Source organism: Caretta caretta, chromosome 7 (assembly GCF_965140235.1).
Source record: "Caretta caretta isolate rCarCar2 chromosome 7, rCarCar1.hap1, whole genome shotgun sequence".
Taxonomy (NCBI): Eukaryota; Metazoa; Chordata; order Testudines; family Cheloniidae; genus Caretta; species Caretta caretta.
In genome coordinates, this window is record NC_134212.1 from 35,980,990 (window position 1) to 36,003,445 (window position 22,456).

Sequence of the window (22,456 nt, forward strand, 5' to 3'; positions counted from 1 at the left end):
TGTGCATAATATTGTGGTGCAGAATTTTAATTTTTTTGGTACAAAATTCCCTCAGGAGTAATGATAGATAGAGGAGGAAAACTTAGCTGACTGCTCAGAAGCCCCAGGAGTAGTTTCTAGTAGTGAAGAAGAGGAGCTGAAGGGGAAACTTTGCTCATCTTGATTATGAGTCACATTTCAATTGGCATGAGTGAGAGTGCTACACGCAGGGGGAAAGCATCTGATTGGATATGTATGGCTGGTATGACTAGAAGTCTTTGTGTTTTCCATCTTAGCAAGAAAATACCAAGTCTGGTGGAAACAGAACTGTGACAACTTTAGCAATTGTCTTTATTTTCAGAGGCTTTGGGGTGAAACTCACCCCAGTGCAGAGAGAGCCTATGCCTTCCAAATGGTTTAAGGCATATATTCATGGCCTAAAAATAACTCTACTTGTATGTAGATGATTAAATGGACCATCTATACTAGGACGAATGTCACCTTTTAGGTACTGTACACACACTTATTTAATAAAAGTCTTACAATTAAGCAACATGCAAAATGTTAACAGGATACTAACATAAATTTGATATGCTTAGTTAATAAATTGAAGAGGCAGCATGAATTGAACAAAGGACCACACAGCAGGAAATGTAGAGTAGCACACAACAATTCACACCATTTTTTCTAAATACAGCTACAGAAGAGTTGCCATTTAAAATCAACACACGTGCTCCATTTTTTTGGAAAAGTTATAAATGAATTACACTCCATATCTTAGAAAACATTGTTATTTGATAAATAAGTATAGGAATGCACTGACCAATTTTGTTTTAACTTCATCTGTTAGTAATTTTTCTGTTGGTAGACATGATGTACCCTTGACAAACATTTTTGATGTAATACTTTGAAATGAGTATGCTATTGTGTAAACACTGGAGTTAAGTATTTGAAAAATAAAGAAAGATGTACTGCATTGCATGTGTTCCTTGTCAATCATCCAAATTAAGCAAGTATGCTATTTATCAGAGTGACAGTTATATTAAAAAAAAGTAAGCAGAAAGAAAAAATTACACACTGCACTCTGACACTGTAAACAAATCAAGCCTGCCACAGACATTTGCATCTTATCAAACTGAATCAAAAGATCAATCCAAATTTAGGCTTTTTCCTTTTAATTTAAAAAGCCAATTAATTAATTATGAGAGGCCACTATACCTAAGGGATACACCATGGTGAAACACCAAATACCCAGTGTCTAAGAATTGTGAGAGTATTCTATTTCTTTTCACAATGCTTACAGGGTATTCAGAGGTTTCTCATTTTCTAAAGGTTATATAAATAACAATTCTGCAGGCAACATGATCCCTAGTTACACAGAGTTAGCTAATCCTGAATGAACCATTTGTTAAAAAATGTTTAGTCTAACAAAAACATATATAAAATTCTAAGTAGTGACAGTTGTCCTTAAATCAATAGCACGTCCAGCCTATTCTGATGTTTTGCATGGTCTCTTGAATGGCTTACTAACAAGACCAGCTAATGTTGGCACCTTACATTTCAGAGGTTCATCCACTACTGAGAATACCTAAAATACAGCTAAAGATTTTTTTCTTGATGATCAATGAACTCTTAATGAATTTTCAGGTACCATTAGAGGAAGGACTCTATTGCTTTTTGGTGAACTTGTCATTTTAAAAATCAACGTGTCAGTTAATTATAAATGTAGTGAAATTCTCAATAAAACCAAAACAAAACCACTGCTTTGCACAGCGAGTTATATATAGTTGAATTCCTCTAATAACATCTGGAAGAAACATTACTTCTCATTAGAGGTCATGATACGCTGTTCTTCATAGGAGTTTCAACTCGTGCTTCAACTGCCTCATCTGAATGGTTCTGTTATGGGGTATGCCTGACCCACACTGGGCCGGAAGGGGTTAACCCGACGCTATGGGCTGAGGAAGCCACGGCTCCTCACACCAGCTGGGCATGCTCCGACTGGAACCACAGTATAGCGGAAGCAGCTCAGGTCAGTCTGGGCTGACCTTTGATGAGAGCAGATGTGTGCTGCAGGATCCAGCTGGGAGAGTGCCGGAGCCACCAGAGGCCAGCCAGGACTGTGCCTCTACCGAACCTCAGGCCAACGGAGACAAGGCAGAGATTGCCGAGGGACTCCCTGCGTTGGAAGAAGGTGTAGGAAGTGAACCTGGGAATGGTACAGTAGTGACTGTTGACCAAGACCTAGCAGCTAGATGTCAGTTCCCTGGGGCCTTGGATCAGGACCTGGTGGGCCCCTACCCCATTCGACCCACCATGGACACTGCCAATATGTGGGGAGGTGAATTGGGCCACCGGAGGCCACTACATAGACTTTGGCCACTAGGCCTTACTGTCCTGAACTGCTGGACAGCCCTATTGACTCTGGCCATTGGACCATACTGCCCTGGGAAGAAGGGCAGCTACCTTGACTTTGAACACTGGGCCTTAACAGTCCTGAAGCCCAGGTCTGCCTCAGTGACTCAGGTCCTGGGGCCATACCACTCTTAGGGGCTGACAGGGTGTATCTGCCTTATGATAGGTCCAAACCTATGTCATATAGACCTGTTAAGTAGAGTTAACAAAAAGTAACATGAATAATTTCACTTATTTCTCCCAATTGGTTTTGTGCATTTTTGTGCCCTCAATATGTTGCCCATCCAGCTTTTCCTGTATATTAGACTGCTGGCATGGCATGAAACTTCTCATCTGCAAAATGTTTGCCCTTGTGAGATTTCATAGACAAATGCCAGGGTGGCATCATCTATGTTAGAACAACCATGAAATAATGTTTTATCCCTAGATTCTACAGCATCTAGCATCAGCCGAAGCCTATTTGGACAGGTGCCTCACCTATGGCCTCAAAAGACGTGTGCCTAGTGCCTACGTGTTTAGGTTAAATTATATATTTTAATTAAATACCTCTGCAGCAGCTTTCTGTGGTAACAAACCTATGATGCTAATGGTAAACCTGTCTCTTCACATCTAGTTGCTGCCAAGTATGGCTGAAATATCACTCTGTTTTGCCAATGTCTAATGATTATTGTTATTGTTTCTCTTCAGTGTATGCACATGCCTCAATCCAGTGGAACATATGTCAAAAAGCAGATGCCCTTAGGACACTGAATAATGACCCAGGCAGAAGAAATCTCAAATCAGTGGCAGTACAACGTACTCAGACTGAAATTAGGGCAGATGCCCTTAAGACAAGAACACACCCATGGATAGTATACTTGGTAAATAGGATGAAAAATAAAGTCTGCAGATGTAGGCATCTAAGATAGGCACACTGACCTAAACTTATTACTTTGAGGTAAGCCTCACACAAGAAAGACCAGAAGGCCAGCAGTGATAATGTAGGAAGGAACACACAAAAATAGCGCACTATGTATATGTGATGGGAAAAATACATGGAACAAATCAAACTGTTCCTGTTACTGTTTTAACTCTAAAAAGCAGCCAAATTTTGAAAAAATAAAATGTACCTCAACAGCCAAGTCTACACTCGAAACTTTTGCCAATATAGTAATGTTGCTTAGGGGTGTGATTTTACCAGCAAAAGCACTAGTGCAGACATAGTTATTCTGCTACGAGTGCTTTTGCCGGTATAGATTATTATGCTCATGGAACTAGTAAAAGCTGAATCAGCAAAGGCACTTTTGCCAATATAAACTGCATCTACACTAGAAGGATTTGCTGGTATAGCTATACCCATAAATCATTTTAGCACAGACTGGCCAAAAGAAAGAAGTGTAACTACAACTTCTCCTTTAAAAAAACATAAAACAAACTAAGCCCTGGTCTACACTATGGAGTTAGGTCGAATTTAGCCATGTTAGATTGATTTTATAAGCAATGCATCTACACAACCAACCCCATTCTGTCGACCTAAAGGGCTCTTAAAATCGACTGCTGTACTCCTCCCTGACGAGGGGAGTGGCGCTAAAATCGACCATGCTGGGTCGAATTTGGGGTAGTGCGGACACAGTTTGATGGTATTGGCCTCCGGGAGCTATTCCAGAGTGCTCCAATGTGACTGCTCTGGACAGCACTTTCAACTCCAATGCACTAGCCAGGTACACATGCAAAGCCCCAGGAAATTTTGAATTTCATTTCCTGTTTGGTCAGCGTGGCGAGCTCAGCACCACAGGTAACCCTGCAGTCCCAGAATTGGAAATGAGCTCCAGCATGGAGCGAATGGGAGACACTGGATGTGATTGCTGTATGGGGAGAAGAATCTATGCAGGCCGAACTCCGATCAAAAAGAAGAAATGCTAATATATATGCCAAAATCGCACAGGGCATGGTGGAGAGAGGCTACAACAGGGACACACAGCAGTGCCGTGTGAAAATTAAGGAGCTCAGGCAAGCCTACCAAAAGACAAAGGAGTAAAACAGTCTCTCCGGGTCAGAGGCCCAGACATGCCGCTTCTATGATCAGCTGCATGGCATTCTAGGGGGAACCCTACCACTACCCCACCACTGTCCATGGACACCTGCAAGTGGGGAGTCTCACACAACAGGGAGGAGGATTTTGTGGATGAGGAGGAGGAGAATACACAGCAGGCAAGTGGTGAATCCGTGCTCCCTGGCAGCCAGGACCTTTTCATCACCCTGGAGCCAATACCCTCCCAGGGCAGGTTCCCGGACTCTGAAGTCAGAGAAGGCACCTCTGGAGAGTGCACATTTGTAACTACAGTACAGGGTTTAAAAGCAATTTTGTTTAATGTTTGATTTGCCTTGAAGACTTGGGATGCATTTGCGGCCAGCACAGCTACTGGAAAAGTCTGTTAACGTGTCTGGGGATGGAGCGGGAATCCTCCAGGGACATCTCCATGAAGCTCTCCTGGAGGTACTCTGAAAGCCTTTGCAGAAGGTTTCTGGGGAGGGCAGCCTTATTACATCCTCCACGGTAGGACACTTTACCACGCCAAGCCAGTAGCAAGTAGTCTGGAACCATTGCAACACAAAGCATGGCAGCGAATGGTCCTGGGTTTTGGTCGCATTCAAGCGACAGTCCGACTTTATCTTTCTGTGTTAGCCTCAGGAGAGTGATATCATTCATGGTCACCTGGTTGAAATAGGTGAATTTTTGTCAGGCAACAGTAAAAGGACCCCATTCATGCTGGGCTGTTTGTGCTTGGCTAAAAGGGATCATCCCTGAGAATAGCCACGCGGTGGGGGGAGGAGTGAAGGGATCATCCCAGAGAATAGCCATGCGCTGGAGTGGGGGGAGGGTGTGCTGCACATCCACCCGAAAACCACAGCCCCTCCTTTTAAATGGCAAACCCAACCAGCATTGTTTGCTATGGGAAAGGAGGGTGCTGCAGCTTGAAACCATTCCCACACGTTATGAAAGCGGAAGAAGCCAACCCCGCGTACCCTTTGGCCTACCATGGCTGCCTGGAAACTGAATTCTGTTGCCCAGCTATGTGTGATGCGTCACCATACCAGAAGGCACTCAATATAAAAGGCAAAATGCGACCCTGTACCTAAAGCACACGTGCTCTCTGCTGTGAATTGATAGATTCTTTCACAGTGAATCACACTTTTTTTCTCAGAAACGTATCATCTTAAATTTTACTCTCCCTTTTTATCTCCCCTGCAGGTGCAAATGTTTCTTTGCTCCCCCTATCATCTCCGTCCCTGAGGTTATCGCAGTTTAGAAGGCGAAAAAAACCACACTCACGATAACATGTTTTCCGAGCTCATGCAGCCCTCCCGCACTGATAGGGCACAGCTGAATGCATGGAGGCACTCAGTGTCAGAGGCCAGGAAAGCATTAGGTGAGCGTGTTGAGAAGAGGCAAGAGGCAATGCTGAGGCTAATGCGGGAGCAAATGGACATGCTCAGGCGTCTGGTGGAGCTGCAGGAAAGGCAACAGAGCACAGACCGCCACTGTATCCATTCTATGGCCACCTGACCTCCTCCCCAAGTTCCATATCCTCCTCACCCAGACGCCCAAGAACGTGCGGGGGGAGGCTCCAGGCACCCAGCAACTCCACTCCAGAGGATGGCCCAAGCAACAGAAGGCTGTCATTCAAACAGCTTTGATTTGCAGTGTGGCTACAATGAGCAATGTGGCCTTGTCCTTCCCTCCTCCCGCACCCCACCCGGGCTACCTTGTCAGTTATCTCACTCTTTTTTTTTAATTAAGAAAGAAAGAATGCATGGTTTCAAAACAATAATGACTTTGATCACAGCTGGCAAAGGGGGGAAGGTGGTTGGCTTACAGGGAATTAAAGTCAACAAAGGAGGCAGGTTTGCATCAAGGAGAGAAACACACAACTGTCACACCGTAGCCTGGCCTGTCATGAAACTGGTTTTCAAGGCCTCTGTGATGCGCAGCACGCCTAGCTGTGCTCTTCTAATCGCCATGGTGTCTGGCTGCTCAAAATCAGCCACCAGGCGATTTGCCTCAACCTCCCACCCCGCCATAAACGTCTCCCCCTTACCCTCACAGATATTATGGAGCACACAGCAAGCAGTACTAACAATGGGAATATTGGTTGCACTGAGGTCTAACCTAATCAGCAAACACCGCCAGCGAGCTTTTAAACATCCAAAGGCACATTCTGCCACCATTCTGAACTTGCTCAGCCTATAGTTGAACTGCTCCTTACTGCTGTCCAGGCTGCCTGTGTATGGCTTCATGAGCCATGGGAGCAAAGGGTAGGCTGGGTCCCCAAGGATAACTATTGGCATTTCAACATCCTCAATGGTAATTTTATGGTCTGGGAATAAAGTCCCTTCTTGCAGCTGTTCGAACAGCCCAGAGTTCCTAAAGATGCGAGCGTCCTGCACCTTTCCCGGCCATCCCACATTGATGTCGGTGAAACGTCCCTTGTGATCCACCAGTGCCTGCAGGACCATTGAGAAGTACCCCTTGCGATTTACATACTGGTTGGCACGGTGGTCCGGTGCCAAGATAGGGATATGTGTTCCGTCTATCGCCCCACCACAGTTAGGGAACCCCATTGCAGCAAAGCCATCCACTATGACCTGTACATTTCCCAGAGTCACTACCCTTGATAACAGAACGTCAGTGATTGCATTGGCTACTTGGATCACAGCAGCCCCCATAGTAGATTTGCCCACTCCAAATTGATTCCTGACTGACCAGTAGCAGTCAGACATTGCAAGCTTCCACAGGCTACCGCCACTTGGTTCTCAACTGTCAGGGCAGCTCTCATCCTGGTATTCCTGCGCTTCAGGGCTGGGGGAAAGCAACTCACAAAGTCCCATGAAAGTAGCCTTATGCATGCAAAAGTTTTGCAGCCACTGGGAATCATCCCATACCTGTAATATTATGCGGTCCCACCAGTCTGTGCTTGTTTGCCGGGCCCAGAATCGGCGTTCCACTGTATTAACCTGCCCCAATCCCGCCATGACGTCCCAATTGCCACATCCCATGCTTTCAGGAATGTCTGTGTCCACGTCCTCCTCACAATCATCCTCGTGCTGGCATCTCCTAACCAGGTTCTGCACATACTGCAGGATAATGTGCGAGGTGTTTACAATGCTCACAACAGCAGCGGTGAGCTGAGCGGGCTCCATGCTTGCCATGCTATGGCATCTGCACAGGTAACCCAGGAAAAAAGGCGCAAAACGATTGTCTGCCGTTGCTTTCACTGAGGGAGGAGGGAGGGGAGACTGACGACAACAAAACCACCCGCAACAATGTTTTTGCCCCCATCAGGCACTGGGAGCTTAACCCAGAATTCCAATGGGCAGTGGAGACTGCGGGGACTGTGGGATAGCTACCCACAGTGCACCGCTCCGTGAGTTGATGCTAGCCACAGTATTGAGGATGCACTCCGCTGACTTAATGCACTTTGTGGGGACATACACAATCGACTGTATAAAATCGCTTTCTAAAGATCGACTTCTATAAAATTGACCTTATTTCGTAGTGTAGACATACCTTAAATGACTTCTAACCCTCCGTCTTGACCACTAGGGGTCCAATCTCAGCCAGCCAATGAACCAGAACCAATAACATGTGACTCATGGCTAATCAGAACCATGATAGATTGAAGTTCAAATACTTGCTGCAAGTTTTTGCAAACATCCTCAAAGGGAATTTTCTTACATTAAGTTCATGAATATTTTTGTGTTGCTGTATTTCACATCAGAGTGAGCAGCATTTCAGTGGTGAATGGAGCAACTGTTCTGTGGTAAATACATTTTAAATACTTTAAGATCATGTCAGTTTGAAAAGTACTTACGTTTAGCAAATCCATCCCCCGGATAAATATATCTATTGTACACATCCATAATATAAACCCTATGATCATCCATGAAGTCTCTCTCATGGCCATTTCCCTATAAGAAAATTTCAATAGGTTGATCTTAGCAAGCAAACACAGTATTAAAGAATCTATGAGCATTAAGGAAATTAAGAATACAATGATACAGTGTTTAATGTCTTAGATACTTTTTCTTGTTTATATCCTTAAAGGTTATTCTGATGTTGTGAATAATAATACTTGCATCTTTATCTGAGGCTCCCCAAGTGCTTCACAAATATTACTGAAATTAGCATTACAATACTCCTTTGCAGATACAGAAGTATTTTCATCTCCACTGTGCAGACAAGAAAACTAAGGAACGGAGCAGCCAATTTGCTCAGTGTCACAAGGAAGTCTGTACCCAAGCCAAGAATAGAAATCAGACCAAGCTCTAGGCTTTAACCACACTATATTCCAGAAGCTTGTCAGCTACTGAGAATATGTAAAATGAGACCAGAGGTTTTTTTGATAATCAATGAAATGTTGAAAAAGTTAATTAACCTTCACGAAAGATTGCAAAAGTAAAATATCAATAAAATGTAATGAGAAACATATTACATTCTACCTTCTACCATTGTAAAGCCAGGAATCTCTCTTGAAATATTGGACTTTGGGGTAGGGGAGAGGAATGGTTAAAGGGAAAATCAGATTCTGATCATCATCTCCTTTTTCCACACCCTTGAATTCATCTGCACTCCTATCAGACAGCATAAAATAATCTCTAATTAGTGGTTCTCAAGATAAAATAGGTTAAATTTTGTCAGAGTCTATGTAAGGAATGAAAGCAAGACGGTAATCAGAATTATTTGATTTCAAAGTATAGGAGTAAATCCATGAAAATAATATTTTCAGTATTTTTGTTGTGTAATTTAACGTTAGCTTGATAAAATTCAGTTGCAAAGTTGTATCTCTGCTGTGGTTCCCAGTCCTGAAGACACCCAAGAGAAAAAAAGCCATTACAATGCTAAAAGTGGCTAGTACATGTGAAAGGGTGGTGGGAAGTACACGAATGCTCCACTGCATGTTTTTGTGCCACCAATATGGCCTGTTAGAGGTGGCTGAGCATGAACTCTTACTCACTACTTTGTTACTCCCAGGCCCCAAAGAAGAGGGTAGTACAAAGATGGGGCACTAATGACAGTAATGTGCTGGAGTGAGTCAAGTTCCCAAGGCTGATGGGCTCAGTGGGTTCCCTGAGATCTATGGAACTTCCTCGTGACACTGGCAGATCTGCACAGTTAGAGGACTCTTGTCTAGTCTGCTACCTCACATACTCCTTCTGCTAAAGAAAGGAAAACTGTGGGAGGGACTGATGTAGCCTATAATCTACAGATCACTGGCACAACAGCTATAAGGTCAGAGATTTCTTGAGAAGCATTTTAACAAGGAGCCTTGATACCCTTTCAAAGATCCCTTCAGAAATACAAAGTAACTACATTACATAATCTTTGGTCTTGTTTCATGGCCAATTTTAGCATGCAGATAAGAGACATGATGGAAGATAACATTCTTCTAGATCATTACGTTTCATCATAGCAATGAAACTGCCTCAAAACTGGATTAACACCACATTAAAATACGGTATACATTTCTGATTAAAAGCAGTTTTAGTACATTACCAGCTTTTCTAAAATAAATAATTTTTATTGCTGAACAGTAAAGGTAATCAATCTACAGTATGGACTAATCAGGTTTATAAAACAAATCCACACAAAAAACTTTTTAGCCCTTATTAGGATTTTGCTGAAAATCCTACTACCAGAGATGAGAGCTGCTCTCAGTACACACAGTAAATCATTCCTTCTATAGAAGGGGTGTATGTGTGTGTGTATATAGTGTACTCCATTATCCTGAAGTCAGTCTTCCCATTACAAGCACTGAAGGTCAAACTCATCTCCTGTAAAAGTTGCTGCAATGATTATGAATGCTGAATTAATTATAATTATCTTTAAGAGTCTCTTGTTTCTTATGGGATGCTGAACAATTCTCAACGATTGTTAGGCTGCATCACCGTAGGTAGACGAGAAAATATTTCTACATTCTAGCCACATGATGGAGCTACAACTCAGCTTAAATTTGCAACAGCGAACATTTTATTAAGACACCTTTATCACCACAGTTAAGGAGCATAAAATATAATCAAACACCAGGGTTGTGTAGAGTAATTAATAATCAAACACAGTAAGTGATGATCCCATGATTTTCTATAACTAGTTATTCGGACCACATCTATCTTAATTTTTACTGACTAAATCTGTGGGGAGGTAAATTAGTAGTAATACATGGCACTGCTTTATTGAGGTATCTTTCTAAAGAGTAAGTTAATTACCTCTGGAGGGTTACCCTGGCTGCTGACTGATAGAGTAGGCAATGGTTTTCTTCATTCATCCTTTTTAATTTGGCTTGTCAGATTTCTTATTTTTTTGGCCAGGTCTGTGTTGTCAGCTTCATTCTGAGTTCACAGTACAGTATTTTTAGATTACACTGCATTCCAGGGCCAAGAGTGTCTGCTTTAAAAAGTGAGGCTTTATTTTTCCACATAAAATAAAAATTTATCATTATCCAAATAGGTGAAGCAAGTGAGAAGATGATGAAGGTTTACTGAGTATTTGGGGGCCAGGGAAAGGGGAGAGATGCCATTAATCGGGATTATTTTTTTTTAAATCGCTTGACACCCCTAGTTTTAAGTCCAATTGCAGTCAAGGGCCTTAAGCACATACTCAAGAGCATTAAATGACTAGGGATGGACTGCTGAATTTGGCCTCAAAGAGCATGGAACCACTCCCTGGCTTACCTGAAATAATAATTCTAGAAAAATTGTTTAAAATACAACTGATTTGCAGTGAAAATTCCATTTAAGTTACCACATGCAGGGAAAGTGACAGAGTTAGATTTTCAGTATTGCCAACTCTCATGATTTTATTGAAAGTCTTGTGATATTTGGTGTTTTTCTTAAAGGCCCCTAATGATATTTTGAGGCCTGACTCATGTTTTTCAAACTCCTGGCAATGGCAACACTGGTATAATTTTCTGAATCCTACTCACTGTACAAAAATACAACTCTGGTTTCCCAGTCCTAAGGTTTAGTATGTACTGCTAAACTGATCCTCCAAAGCCAAATCCTGAGTTAATCAATAATTATGGTCTGAAGAAACCTGATCAGTTGGTGGCTGCAGCAGGACACTTAGCTTGGGGTGCAACAAAAAGAACCCCTACTATGGATCTTAACTCAATGGGCTCAAAAGGATTTCTTATTAAAGTTTTGATTTAATGCACTGTAATACAAGAAAGCTAAATGATACATGAAGCTTGAGGAGCAAAAAGAAAAATAAAAAATCTTAGACGCTAATCACAGAGGAACATATTTAGGTAAACAAATTTTTAGAACTAGATAGATGAGGATTAAAAATAGTTTATGCATGAAGAAAAAGCTATAAAACAATCAGAAAACCCGACTGATTTAATTACTAAATATAACCTAGAGAAGATGCACAGTAATCAGCACTGAAGGAATCATCAACCAAACCTGAATCCCAATGGCACTTTGTCAGAAACCAGCACCCTATTGATTAGCAGACAAATGAATAGATAAGAGCAGGCTCTCCAATAACTTACTAAAAAAATTGGGACTATATTTATGTGTCAGTGAACTAAGAAACTATTTCTGTAATTATATAATAATATCAACTTAAGAAATTAAAGGTCAGGTAATTAATTGAGTTATGGTGGGGTGCTTTGCGCCTACTATGCTACACATTTATTTCCTAAATCCTTTCCAATAGAGGTTATCTTTGCATTCTGTAACTTACATTTTTACCATAATACAGTTGTTAGAAAAATTGTATTTTTGAGGATTTCTGCTTTTTGGTAAAACTTTTTTTTTTTTTTTTTTTACAGCAACGAACATGTGAATCACTCACCTGATGAGCATCCAGATCTATAATAGTGGCCTTAGACACTCCTTCTACTCTTTCAAATAAAAACTGGAATCATGGGTAAGTACAGAAGAAAGAGAAAAAAAAACTACAGTTAGGAATGTAGATGAGAGATTAGAATGGAAGCTTGATACTTGCATGGTACATTTTATTTTTGAACAGAATGTAGTGTATATATTTGTATTCAAATCCGAATGCCCCCTTGAAAGATTTTGGGGGAAGGGATAGCTCAGTGGTTTGAGCATTGGCCTGCTAAACCCAGGATTGTGAGTTCTATCCTTGAGGGGACCATTCAGGGATCGGGGCAAAAATTGGAGATTGGTCCTGCTCTGAGCAGGGGGTTGGACTAGATGACCTCCTGAGGTCCCTTCCAAACCTGATATTCTATGATTCTATTTCTTATTTGATAAAAATTAAGGGCTAGATATTTTTAAAACACTTTATTATGGAAACTTAACAATATGTAAAGGAATAATTACATAAAACACACAGAGGTTTTTTTATGGTTTGAAAACCATTATCTTGAGACGCTCATGGACTCAATACACAAAGAGAATCCATGCATTTGCATCACATTATATACATGAACTACATTTGTAGTGGGTATTCACCCATGAAAGCTTATGCTCCAATACGTCTGTTAGTCTTTAAGGGGCCACAGGACTCTTTGCCGCTTTTACATTTATAGGCTAGCTTTCAGATTCAAATCTTATAATTGAAAAAAACAAAGTTCCCTCTACTTGTGTTCAGAGCTGAAAGAGGTGGTGCAGGTTATCACATCATCAGTGGCTTACATTTCTAAAGGATTGTGTAGGATAAATATATTACCTGGTTTGTGATAATGATGCAGACTGAATGTGCATAAAGAGCATTCCTCTCTCTCTCTAAAAAGTTGGAGAACGTTGTAGTAGGGATCCAACTTTATTTTACAAAGTCACTTTATATACTAGTAGTGGAATTCATTAATTGCTATTCCATATGGCTGAGAAAGCACATTAACGTTTTTAAAAAATTCTTTGAGTCATAATAGTAACTACTGTTAACTACTGGATAGTAAAAAATGTCTTTAGTACTTGTACAAATTATGGAAGAGTTATAATTTCCAATTTGCATTGGAATAGTTGGGAGCCCCAGGGCAGATTAAGGGATTTTGCAAATCAGTAAACTAACATACAAAAAAAGTTAGGGCACTTCACCATATAGTGTACTATATTTGTTTATATCTTAACATTTTAATTATTTCGGGTAGTATTTTATAGCATGCTATCAAATATATTGTGATATACTTTGTTTATAGAACATACCATACTAAATATAATCAAGTATTTCAAACTCTTTCCCCTCCCTTGTAAGATCATTTTCGAAGACTTAACATTTTTTATCTAGGAAGACAAAATGCATTAAGGGTAAGATCCTGAGGGCGGATACCTGTGCCCGTGCAAACTTAGGTAGAAATCAGTGGAGCCCCACGTGGGTGTCAAGTTTGCCAACTGCAGAACCAGGACAGTTCCCACTGAACATTTAAAGACAATTAATCTATGATACTTTTAAAAGTATTTTTATTTTAAAGAAAGAATTGTAACAAAATGGTATTAAGTCATATTTACCTGCAGTATTCTGATTCTGCAGCCTTCTCCACACAATTATTGCCCCCATCAGTGACAGTTATGCATGCATAAATGCTGCAGCATCAGTCCCTAGACTATTTTAATACTGATCCGTCTACAGACTGTTTTGTTTACTCCTGTTTATTAAGATGTAAGTTAGACTACTGATTTAAGAAATTTATGTTGATAATATTTTCATTTGTACAAACAGTAAGAGAAAATTATTTTTAAATGTTCTACCTTAATAGCCAGTGTGATATCAGCATATGCACAAAATCCTCCACCTTTATCACTTGAACAGTGATGGAAGCCACCACCTAAATGTAAAAATGTAACTTTAAAGAAATACTAGGCTAAAAAGCTAGATACTATGGAAAACACTGTCACTGCAAAATGTAAGGTCAGTGTTTGTTTACTTAAGCAATGACCATCACGTTTTTAAATTGAAAAAAGCATCGAAAACCCCTAACCCATTGTCCTGGTAGCATATCACATTCAGTGTCACCCCTTCATGTTTTATATATTTGGCCTATCAGGTCCCAGGAGAAAGAAGCACTATGTGTCCCAATCTGAAGTGATGTGGCCCGAGAACCTGGAAATCTTGCAACCATATGAAGAACTAGGCTCAAAGGAGATTATACACTACATTAGAACCCACGACTTTGTGGTAAGGCACTTTGCATCCATGGCCCACCCACCCGGAGCCATGTGCTCTAGTTTAGAGTAAAGCAGGAGGCCAATTCAACTCATCAAATTGCAAAGGGTAAACCTACTTGAGGCAGCAACCAGGGCAACAGGCATGCTAGAATACTACCTTCTTCTACCACAGTAATAACCTAATGAATTATCTACGGGGGGGGGGGGGGATGAAAACCCCCACAATGTACCCAATTAACTTGTGCGGTTGTGCGATGGGATGGGATGGACAAGTCCTTCTCAATCTGAAAGTCATGGGTCAGCAACAGCCTCTGACTGTCAGTCAGCGCAGCCAATATACCCAAGACCTTCCTTCATCCATGGGACATTAAATTGTAGGATAGATACAAAATATTGTGTTGAATCAACACTAAGATCAGGAATGGATCTTAAGAGTTACTCTTTAAAATCATATATACCAAACATTCACCATATAGCTCTAATTATTTTTAATCACAAATACAATGCATTTTATGTAAAAATCCTTAACACTTTACTGATAAACATGCTACATATATCTGACCCATATAACTGACAAACATAATTTCATTTGAATTTCCACAGAGCATGTCTGCCTTTGTTTTTTTCATACTGGATGTTTACTCTGTAGACTAGAGGATTATACTAAGAAACAACAGAAAGATGCGTCCAGAAGAATGAAAGAGGTAATATTTTATATTTGCACATAACAAATTTGTTTTTTTTTCTCTCTCTCTCTGGAAGTATAAATTTGCTCAGATTCTTCTTTTTACGACATGATGGCTGCCCAAACGCTCACTACGTGGGAGTCACCATCTTTAGAAATGTCACAGAAATGTAAAAAAAGGTGGGGAAAAATCTAACATCTGTGACCCCTGTGAAATCCAAAAGCTAATTATAACCCTGACTATTCCTTCTACAGTCACTGACCTTCCTCCTTTTGCCCTATTATTGGGAAAGGATAGAAAGAAGGCCAGATTTATTTCCACTATACCCTTTATAATTTATTATTACTACAATTAAGTCTCTTTTTAAATGAAGTAATCTCAGTCATTCCACTTGACCTACTAGAAAACACCAAACAAATGGTTAAAAATACAACAAATTCAAACCTACTGTAACTAAGCTCTCACTACAATATGATACGTTTCAAAGATTTCTGTGGCTGGGAGAGACCAAAGATTCTTTGATTAAAGAAATGGATATTTCTGACTTCAGTGTAGCGCATCTCTTTCTGGAGTGCTTTTTTCTTCTGTGGCAAAATTATTGCACATCTATTTAGCAAAATAGTGTAGTTAGGGTACCCGTGTTATTTATTTACCTCATGATAGGATTTGCATGCAAATGTGCTGATAATTGATGGTTAGCAATGTAATGTATGTGCCCATAAAAAACATGTTGCATTTCTCATATCATTAACTTTTATTTTTTCACATTGTAGATTCACCAAATGCATTAAATATTTCAGTTTTGTAGTGAAACAGAAATGGACATTGACAAAACAGAACAATGAAGTCCTGCAGTTGAGTTAAATGCGATATGGTCTCTGTTTATTTGGGATGCTGAAGGGAAACTGCATTGCGGCAAGTTATGGAAATAAAAGAACTTTGAATCATGCTACAGTCAGAACGAATCTCTCAACAATTCTAATCTAGCATCATTTAAGTGTATATTAAATGTCAATAATGTATAGGTTGGAACACTGAACTTCTGTACAGGAATCTCTATATGTGAGTAAAAGGAATTTTCCTACAGCCCAGTAAGATTCCTCCAAAAAACCTGTGTTCTCCAAATGAGATGGGAAGAAACATTAAGGTAAAGTGAAAACTCTGAATTTATTCTTCAAGAGATTTAAGTTTTAAATGTTTTTCCACTTTATTTTTGTCTTCTTCTGAAGCCTTCTTTACTGGCTACTGCTGGAGGCAGGATGCCAAACTAGACTGTCAGTGGTCTCTATGTTCCTCTAAAATTTACAGATACTGTACATTAGTTGTACAACAAGGGTACAGTGAAATTGCTAACTTGGTTATTCAGAAGTGCCATATTGTATTGTTGTTCTTAATTTGGCAAGTATGGATACAAACTATGTCCACAATGATTATCTTGCAATATAGGATGAGGAACAGAGCACTAGAAGCAAATAACATTTTCTTATTCATAGCGTTTGTGCCCATAATTAAGATCCTCTATGTTCCCAGCAAATATTTCATCTGAGTAAGTTTCAAACAATTTTATTTTCTCACAAAAAGTACCGTATCTTTTAAATCTTACTTTTTTGGGGAAAATGAATATATAATTTAAGTAATTAACAACAAATCATTTGTGAAACTTCTATTAAAATTTTATTACCTGAACATATCTTTTTAAAATCACAGTCATCTTTGTCTGTAAACTAGGGATGGAATTTGCCTATGTGCAGAGGGCCAGATTGCCTATGCATGACTTAAGTCCCTATCTACCTATCTTAGGTACTTATATGTCCCCCATTACTGTAGTATCTGAATGCCTTACAGTCTTTAATAAGGTTATCTCCTCACAAAACCCCTGTGAGATAGGAGAATGCTATTATCTCCATTTGCAGAGGGGAAATGGAGACACAGAGAAACTAAGTGCCCAAGGTTTTACACAATGTCATCAGTGGACCAAGGTCTTCTATGACCCCAGTCAGTACTAATACTACTGGACCATCCTTCCTCTCCAAAATAGTGACTTAAGAGGTGCACAGGCCATGTGTTGACCTTGGAGTGAATTTCACACTAGGTGTTTATTTAATAAGCAACTGTAAAACTTCCATGGTGCGCTTAACACAGGATAATGATGACAGTGAATGATATAAAACCAAATTCAAGGTAATTAGAGATTTGATTATTATATGGCATTTGAAAAATTATTCTGGTAATAAATATGGATTTTCTTTAGGTTTTGAATTTTGTTATGATTTCAGTTGATAACATATACATAAAACATACTATATTTCATTGTATATTGCTATTGAAGCCGTATTTGATGTTACATGTCTGATTTTTTAAAAATACGATTTAATGAAAATTTTAAAACCGATTGCAATAAATCATGTAATTTTTCTTCCAAATCCCATTTTTTCCTCCCTAATTTCCTAGATGTCTCATTCCAAGAGCTTCTGTTGCTTCAATCACTGTATCCTAGAGTTGAAAACTTACTGATATTGTCTACCTTTATTTAGTTAATAACAAAACGATTAGGATTTATGCCCACAAATTAGCATTCCATTGTTTGTTCTCTTTTCTTAGAAGAATCTGATTGTTTTGTTTAATCACAAAACAGCAATATGGATTATAGTAGACTACGAAACTAAGATTCTCTTCTCTAAAATTAATTTTCTTCTCAAATTCATCTCTAAAAGTTATTCTTCTCTTCTCTGAAATTCTAAAATTAACATAACCTCTCTAAAATTAACTTTGGACATTTACATTTGAGGTAGGTTTGGCTGTTATAAAACAGTATACAGGTCACGTTGAGAGGAAATAAATTATTTTTAGAGTAGTTGGTAAAACTTCATTTGCTTAATTACATTTGTACTTACCCACATTGATTGCCCAGCCTCTGTCAACAGCAAGCTTTCCTGCCTTTAAGAAAAAAGCAATAAGAATTTCAGGAATGTGTAAACTATGGCATTTAGGTTTTGATCCTGTACCCCCCCCTTAGGCATTTCTAAGGTCTCTAGAGATGTTCATTAAAGTCAATGGAAGTTTTACCAGAGCAAGGCATGCTGGAAGAGACCCTTTAACATGAGGTCTATATTTCATTTTCTTGAGATTGTGCATCTAAAATTAACTTTGCTATGCAGAGATGAACAAGGACCACTAGTAGCCAAACTGAAAAGTGCAGAAAAAATTGTTCAAATTGATAAAACTTCCAACGTAACAATAGGAGTAAGAATAAATAGTGTTCAATCCTTTTTGTATCATTCCAGTTTATATAACAATCCTCCCAACAACACATGTAGAAGCTCTAAATAACTACAAACATATTGATACACTTAAGGTTTCCAGTGAGAAAACCTGCAATATGCAAAGCGTCCTGGGATTTTTTACAAAGTAACATTTACACTGTTGAGCGTCATCAATCCTTTTCCTCAGATACCTGGGAAATGGTGACCATTGCTCTTTTGCATACCCAAATGTCATTCAAAGAAGGGGAAGAATCAACAAAGAAAGGGCACACTATGCTGGAATTAGGAAACTTGAACTTTTAAAAGAAAAATGTGAAATATTATGAGCAAGGAGCAGACAGTCTTAAAGGAGCATTTCTGCTTTTGAAGGCAGACATTATTTTCTTTCACTACACTGATGAGTGATAAATTATAGGTACTTCAAGTGTCAAATATTTTTAAAGGGCATATTACAATTTCTAATAAAATAAAATTATTTCCCCAAAATGATGGAATGAAAATTGCATTTGCAAGGGGAACTGGAAAGCTTCAAAGTGAGACAAGGAACTCTTCCATCAGTAAAATTGTTCCTTGGATACCTCCAGAAAATTACTTAATATTTAAGAAATCAGTGGGCGGGGGGGCCATTTTACTACCCAAACACTGCCAATTTATCCAGATTAGATCTTGAGGAGGAATTACTGAAGGGAAGGACCCACAAGTCACAGTGCTTCTCCACTACCTCCTCATTCAGTGTATTTCCCCAGGTATTTCTCATGAAAAAAAAAAGATCCCTACAAAGTCAAAAACCATCACAGACTGCAAGAAGGACTAATGAAGGAGTAGTAACCCTGATGATAACACTAGTGACAGCACTGGTAGCAACAGAAGGCACATATTTTCTATTTCTGAATTCTTAAGAGCATATGTATCAGAGGGGTATCCGTGTTAGTCTGGATCTGTAAAAGCGGCAAAGAGTCCTGTGGCATCTTATAGACTAACAGACGCATAGGAGCATAAGCTTTCATGGGTGAATACCCACTTCGACAGATGCATGGACAGAGCACATGGACAGTTGAGGCCTTTATTTAGTGCTCGACGCAGGCAGACACTATGCTTTTTAGAATTGGAACGATATTTCTATGATGAGAGCTAGAGAAGGCTTGGAACATAGTGTAATGGAAATCATGACCAAAAAATGGCCACTATTGTTATTTATTATTTGTATTACAGTAGCAGTAAGAGCCCCACTATGCTAGGCATTATACAAACACAACAGTCCCAGCCCCAAGAGCTTGCAAAGTGAGCAAAGCTCTTCCAGATAGCCATATTTATGAATACCGAATAGACCATTTATGAAATGACATCAGAACTGTCTATCGTGATTCACATCACACAGCAGAGATCAGTGCAAGGCTCCCAGGTAGTGCTGCAGGACTAGCCAGAGGCAGTGACAGAGAGCCACTATAGCACTCAGAGGAAACCCATTACTAGGGAAATAAAAAGAGTTTTAAGCAGCATGGCAAGGGCCCTCTGACACTCCTGGGCCAAGATAATTATTTTTCTTTCCCTCCTCCCCACTGTAACACAAATGCTGAAAAACTACAGGTCAAATTCTATCCTCAACTATCCCTATGCCTTCCCATTGTAACCAACAAGGTTGCATGGATGTACCTGAGGCAGAATTTCACCCTATTTGTCACTGACCAATTTGCAGGTCACTATATTCAAGTTGCTTATTTTAGACTTGAATGGCATCTTATAAAGAGGAAACTAAAGTCCACATACAGTTAAGTCTTCACTTTCACACACTGGTCTACATTTGCCTTTTCCACTTTGGGCACTGGAAATAAATACTAAAGAAGTTACACTTGTTTCTACCTCAGCTGCTTTTATCCATATTAATAAAAGGACACATCTCATCAGGATCCCAAAATTTGGACAATGACTTTATCACTTTCCCTCTGCACTCCTTGTTAAGCAATCTTTTATGAATAATGTAAGTAAGGATAATATTCCAGATAGTATGCCTACTTTTTCCACTTTTCAAGGCAGCTTTGGGCTGTCCAACAGCATTAGAAACTGTTACACCAATACATTTAAGCTCAAATTTATTCTTCTTCAATCTTTAAGAAAAACACAGTGAAAGTAGGATATAATTAAAGTGTAATGGAAAAAGGAAATAGAAGTTGAAGACCAGAGAGGAGAAGGAAAGTTATTGAGAGAACACGGTCAAAAAAGGTCAAGATATTTTTTGATGTTAAAAAGAAAGGCAGACCTCACACCCTATGATATCAAAACTAGGGCTGCTGATTAATCGCAGTTAACTCACACGATTAAATCAAAAAAATTAATTGCAATTAATCTCACTGTTAAACCATAGAATACCAATTGAAATGTATTAAATATTTTTAGATGTTTTTCTACATTTTCAAATATATTGATTTCTATTACAACACTGAATACAAAGTGTACAGTGATCATTTTATATTATTTTTATTACAAATATTAGCACCGTAAAATGATAAACAAAAGAAATAGTATTTTCTAGTTCAACTAATACAAGTACTATAATGCAATCTCTTTATCGTGAAAGCGTAACTTAGAAATGTAGATTTTTTTTTGTTACATACTACACTCAAAAACAAAACAATGTAAAACTTTAGCACCTAACAAGTCACTCAGTCCTACTTCTTGTTCAGCCAATCGCTAAGACAAACAACTTTGATTACATTTACAGGAGATACTGCTGCCTGCTTCTTATTTACAATGTCACCTGAAAGTGAGAATAGGAGTTCACATGTGTCATAAATATAAAGGGAAGGGTAAACCCCTTTGAAATCCCTCCTGGCCAGGGGAAAGCTCCTCTCACCTGTAAAGGGTTAAGAAGCTAAAGGTAACCTCGCTGGCACCTGACCAAAATGACCAATGAGGGGACAAGATACTTTAAAAAGCTGGGAGGAGGGAGAGGAACAAAGGGTCTGTGTGCTGCTCTTGCCAGGGACAGAACAGGAATGGAGTCTTAGAACTTTTAGTAAGTAATCTAGCTAGGTATGTGTTAGATTATGATTTCTTTAAATGGCTGAGAAAAGAATTGTGCTGAATAGAATAACTATTTCTGTCTGTGTATTTTTTTTGTAACTTACGGTTTTGCCTAGAGGGGTTCTCTATGTTTTGAATCTAATTACCCTGTAAGATATCTACCATCCTGATTTTACAGGGGGGATTTCTTTATTTCTATTTACTGCTATTTTTTATTAAAAGTCTTCTTTTAAAAAACTGAATGCTTTTTCATTGTTCTCAGATCCAAGGGTTTGGGTCTGTGGTCACCTATGCAAATTGGTGAGGCTTTTTATCCAACATTTCCCAGGAGAGGGAGGGGTGCAAGTGTTGGGAGGATTGTTCATTGTTCTTAAGATCCAAGGGTCTGGGTCTGTAGTCACCTAGGCAAATTGGTGAGGCTTTTTACCAAACCTTGTCCAGGAAGTGGGGTGCAAGGTTTTGGGGAAGTATTTTGGGGGGAAAGACGCGTCCAAACAGCTCTTCCCCAGTAACCAGTATTAGTTTGGTGGTGGTAGCGGCCATTCCAAGGATAACGGGTGTAATATTTTGTACCTTGGGGAAGTTTTGACCTAAGCTGGTAAAGATAAGCTTAGGGGGTTTTTTTCATGCAGGTCCCCACATCTGTACCCTAGAGTTCAGAGTGGGGGAGGAACCTTGACAACATGGCACATTTGTAGCCAGAGTTGCAAGGTATTTACGTGCCAGATATGTTAAACATTCGTATGCCCCTTCATTCTTTGGCCACCATTCCAGAGGACATGCTTCCACACTGATGATGCTCGTTAAAAAAATAATGTGTTAATTAAATTTGTGACTGAACTCCTTGGGGGAGAATTGTATGTCTCCTGTTCTGTTTTACCCGCATTCTGCCATATATTTCATGTTATAGCAGTCTCGAATGATGACCCAGCACATGTTCATTTTAAGAACACTTTCACAGCAGATTTGACAAAACAC

At 39.4% G+C, this 22,456-nt stretch overlaps 1 protein-coding gene across 2 annotated transcripts in view; it reads right to left on the minus strand.

Moving 5' to 3' along the window:
* The window catches only part of HDAC11 (histone deacetylase 11), a 66,936-nt gene that overhangs the window by 12,776 nt on the left and 31,704 nt on the right, over window positions 1-22,456 (minus strand). For both annotated transcript variants that reach the window (XM_048858467.2, XM_048858466.2), the window contains 4 exons: window positions 18,089-18,131; window positions 14,092-14,168; window positions 12,230-12,292; window positions 8,247-8,343 (listed from right to left, as the gene is read on the minus strand). In XM_048858467.2, coding sequence (XP_048714424.2) covers window positions 8,247-8,343; window positions 12,230-12,292; window positions 14,092-14,168; window positions 18,089-18,131 — 280 coding nt within the window. The remainder of the gene's footprint in view (window positions 1-8,246; window positions 8,344-12,229; window positions 12,293-14,091; window positions 14,169-18,088; window positions 18,132-22,456) is intronic.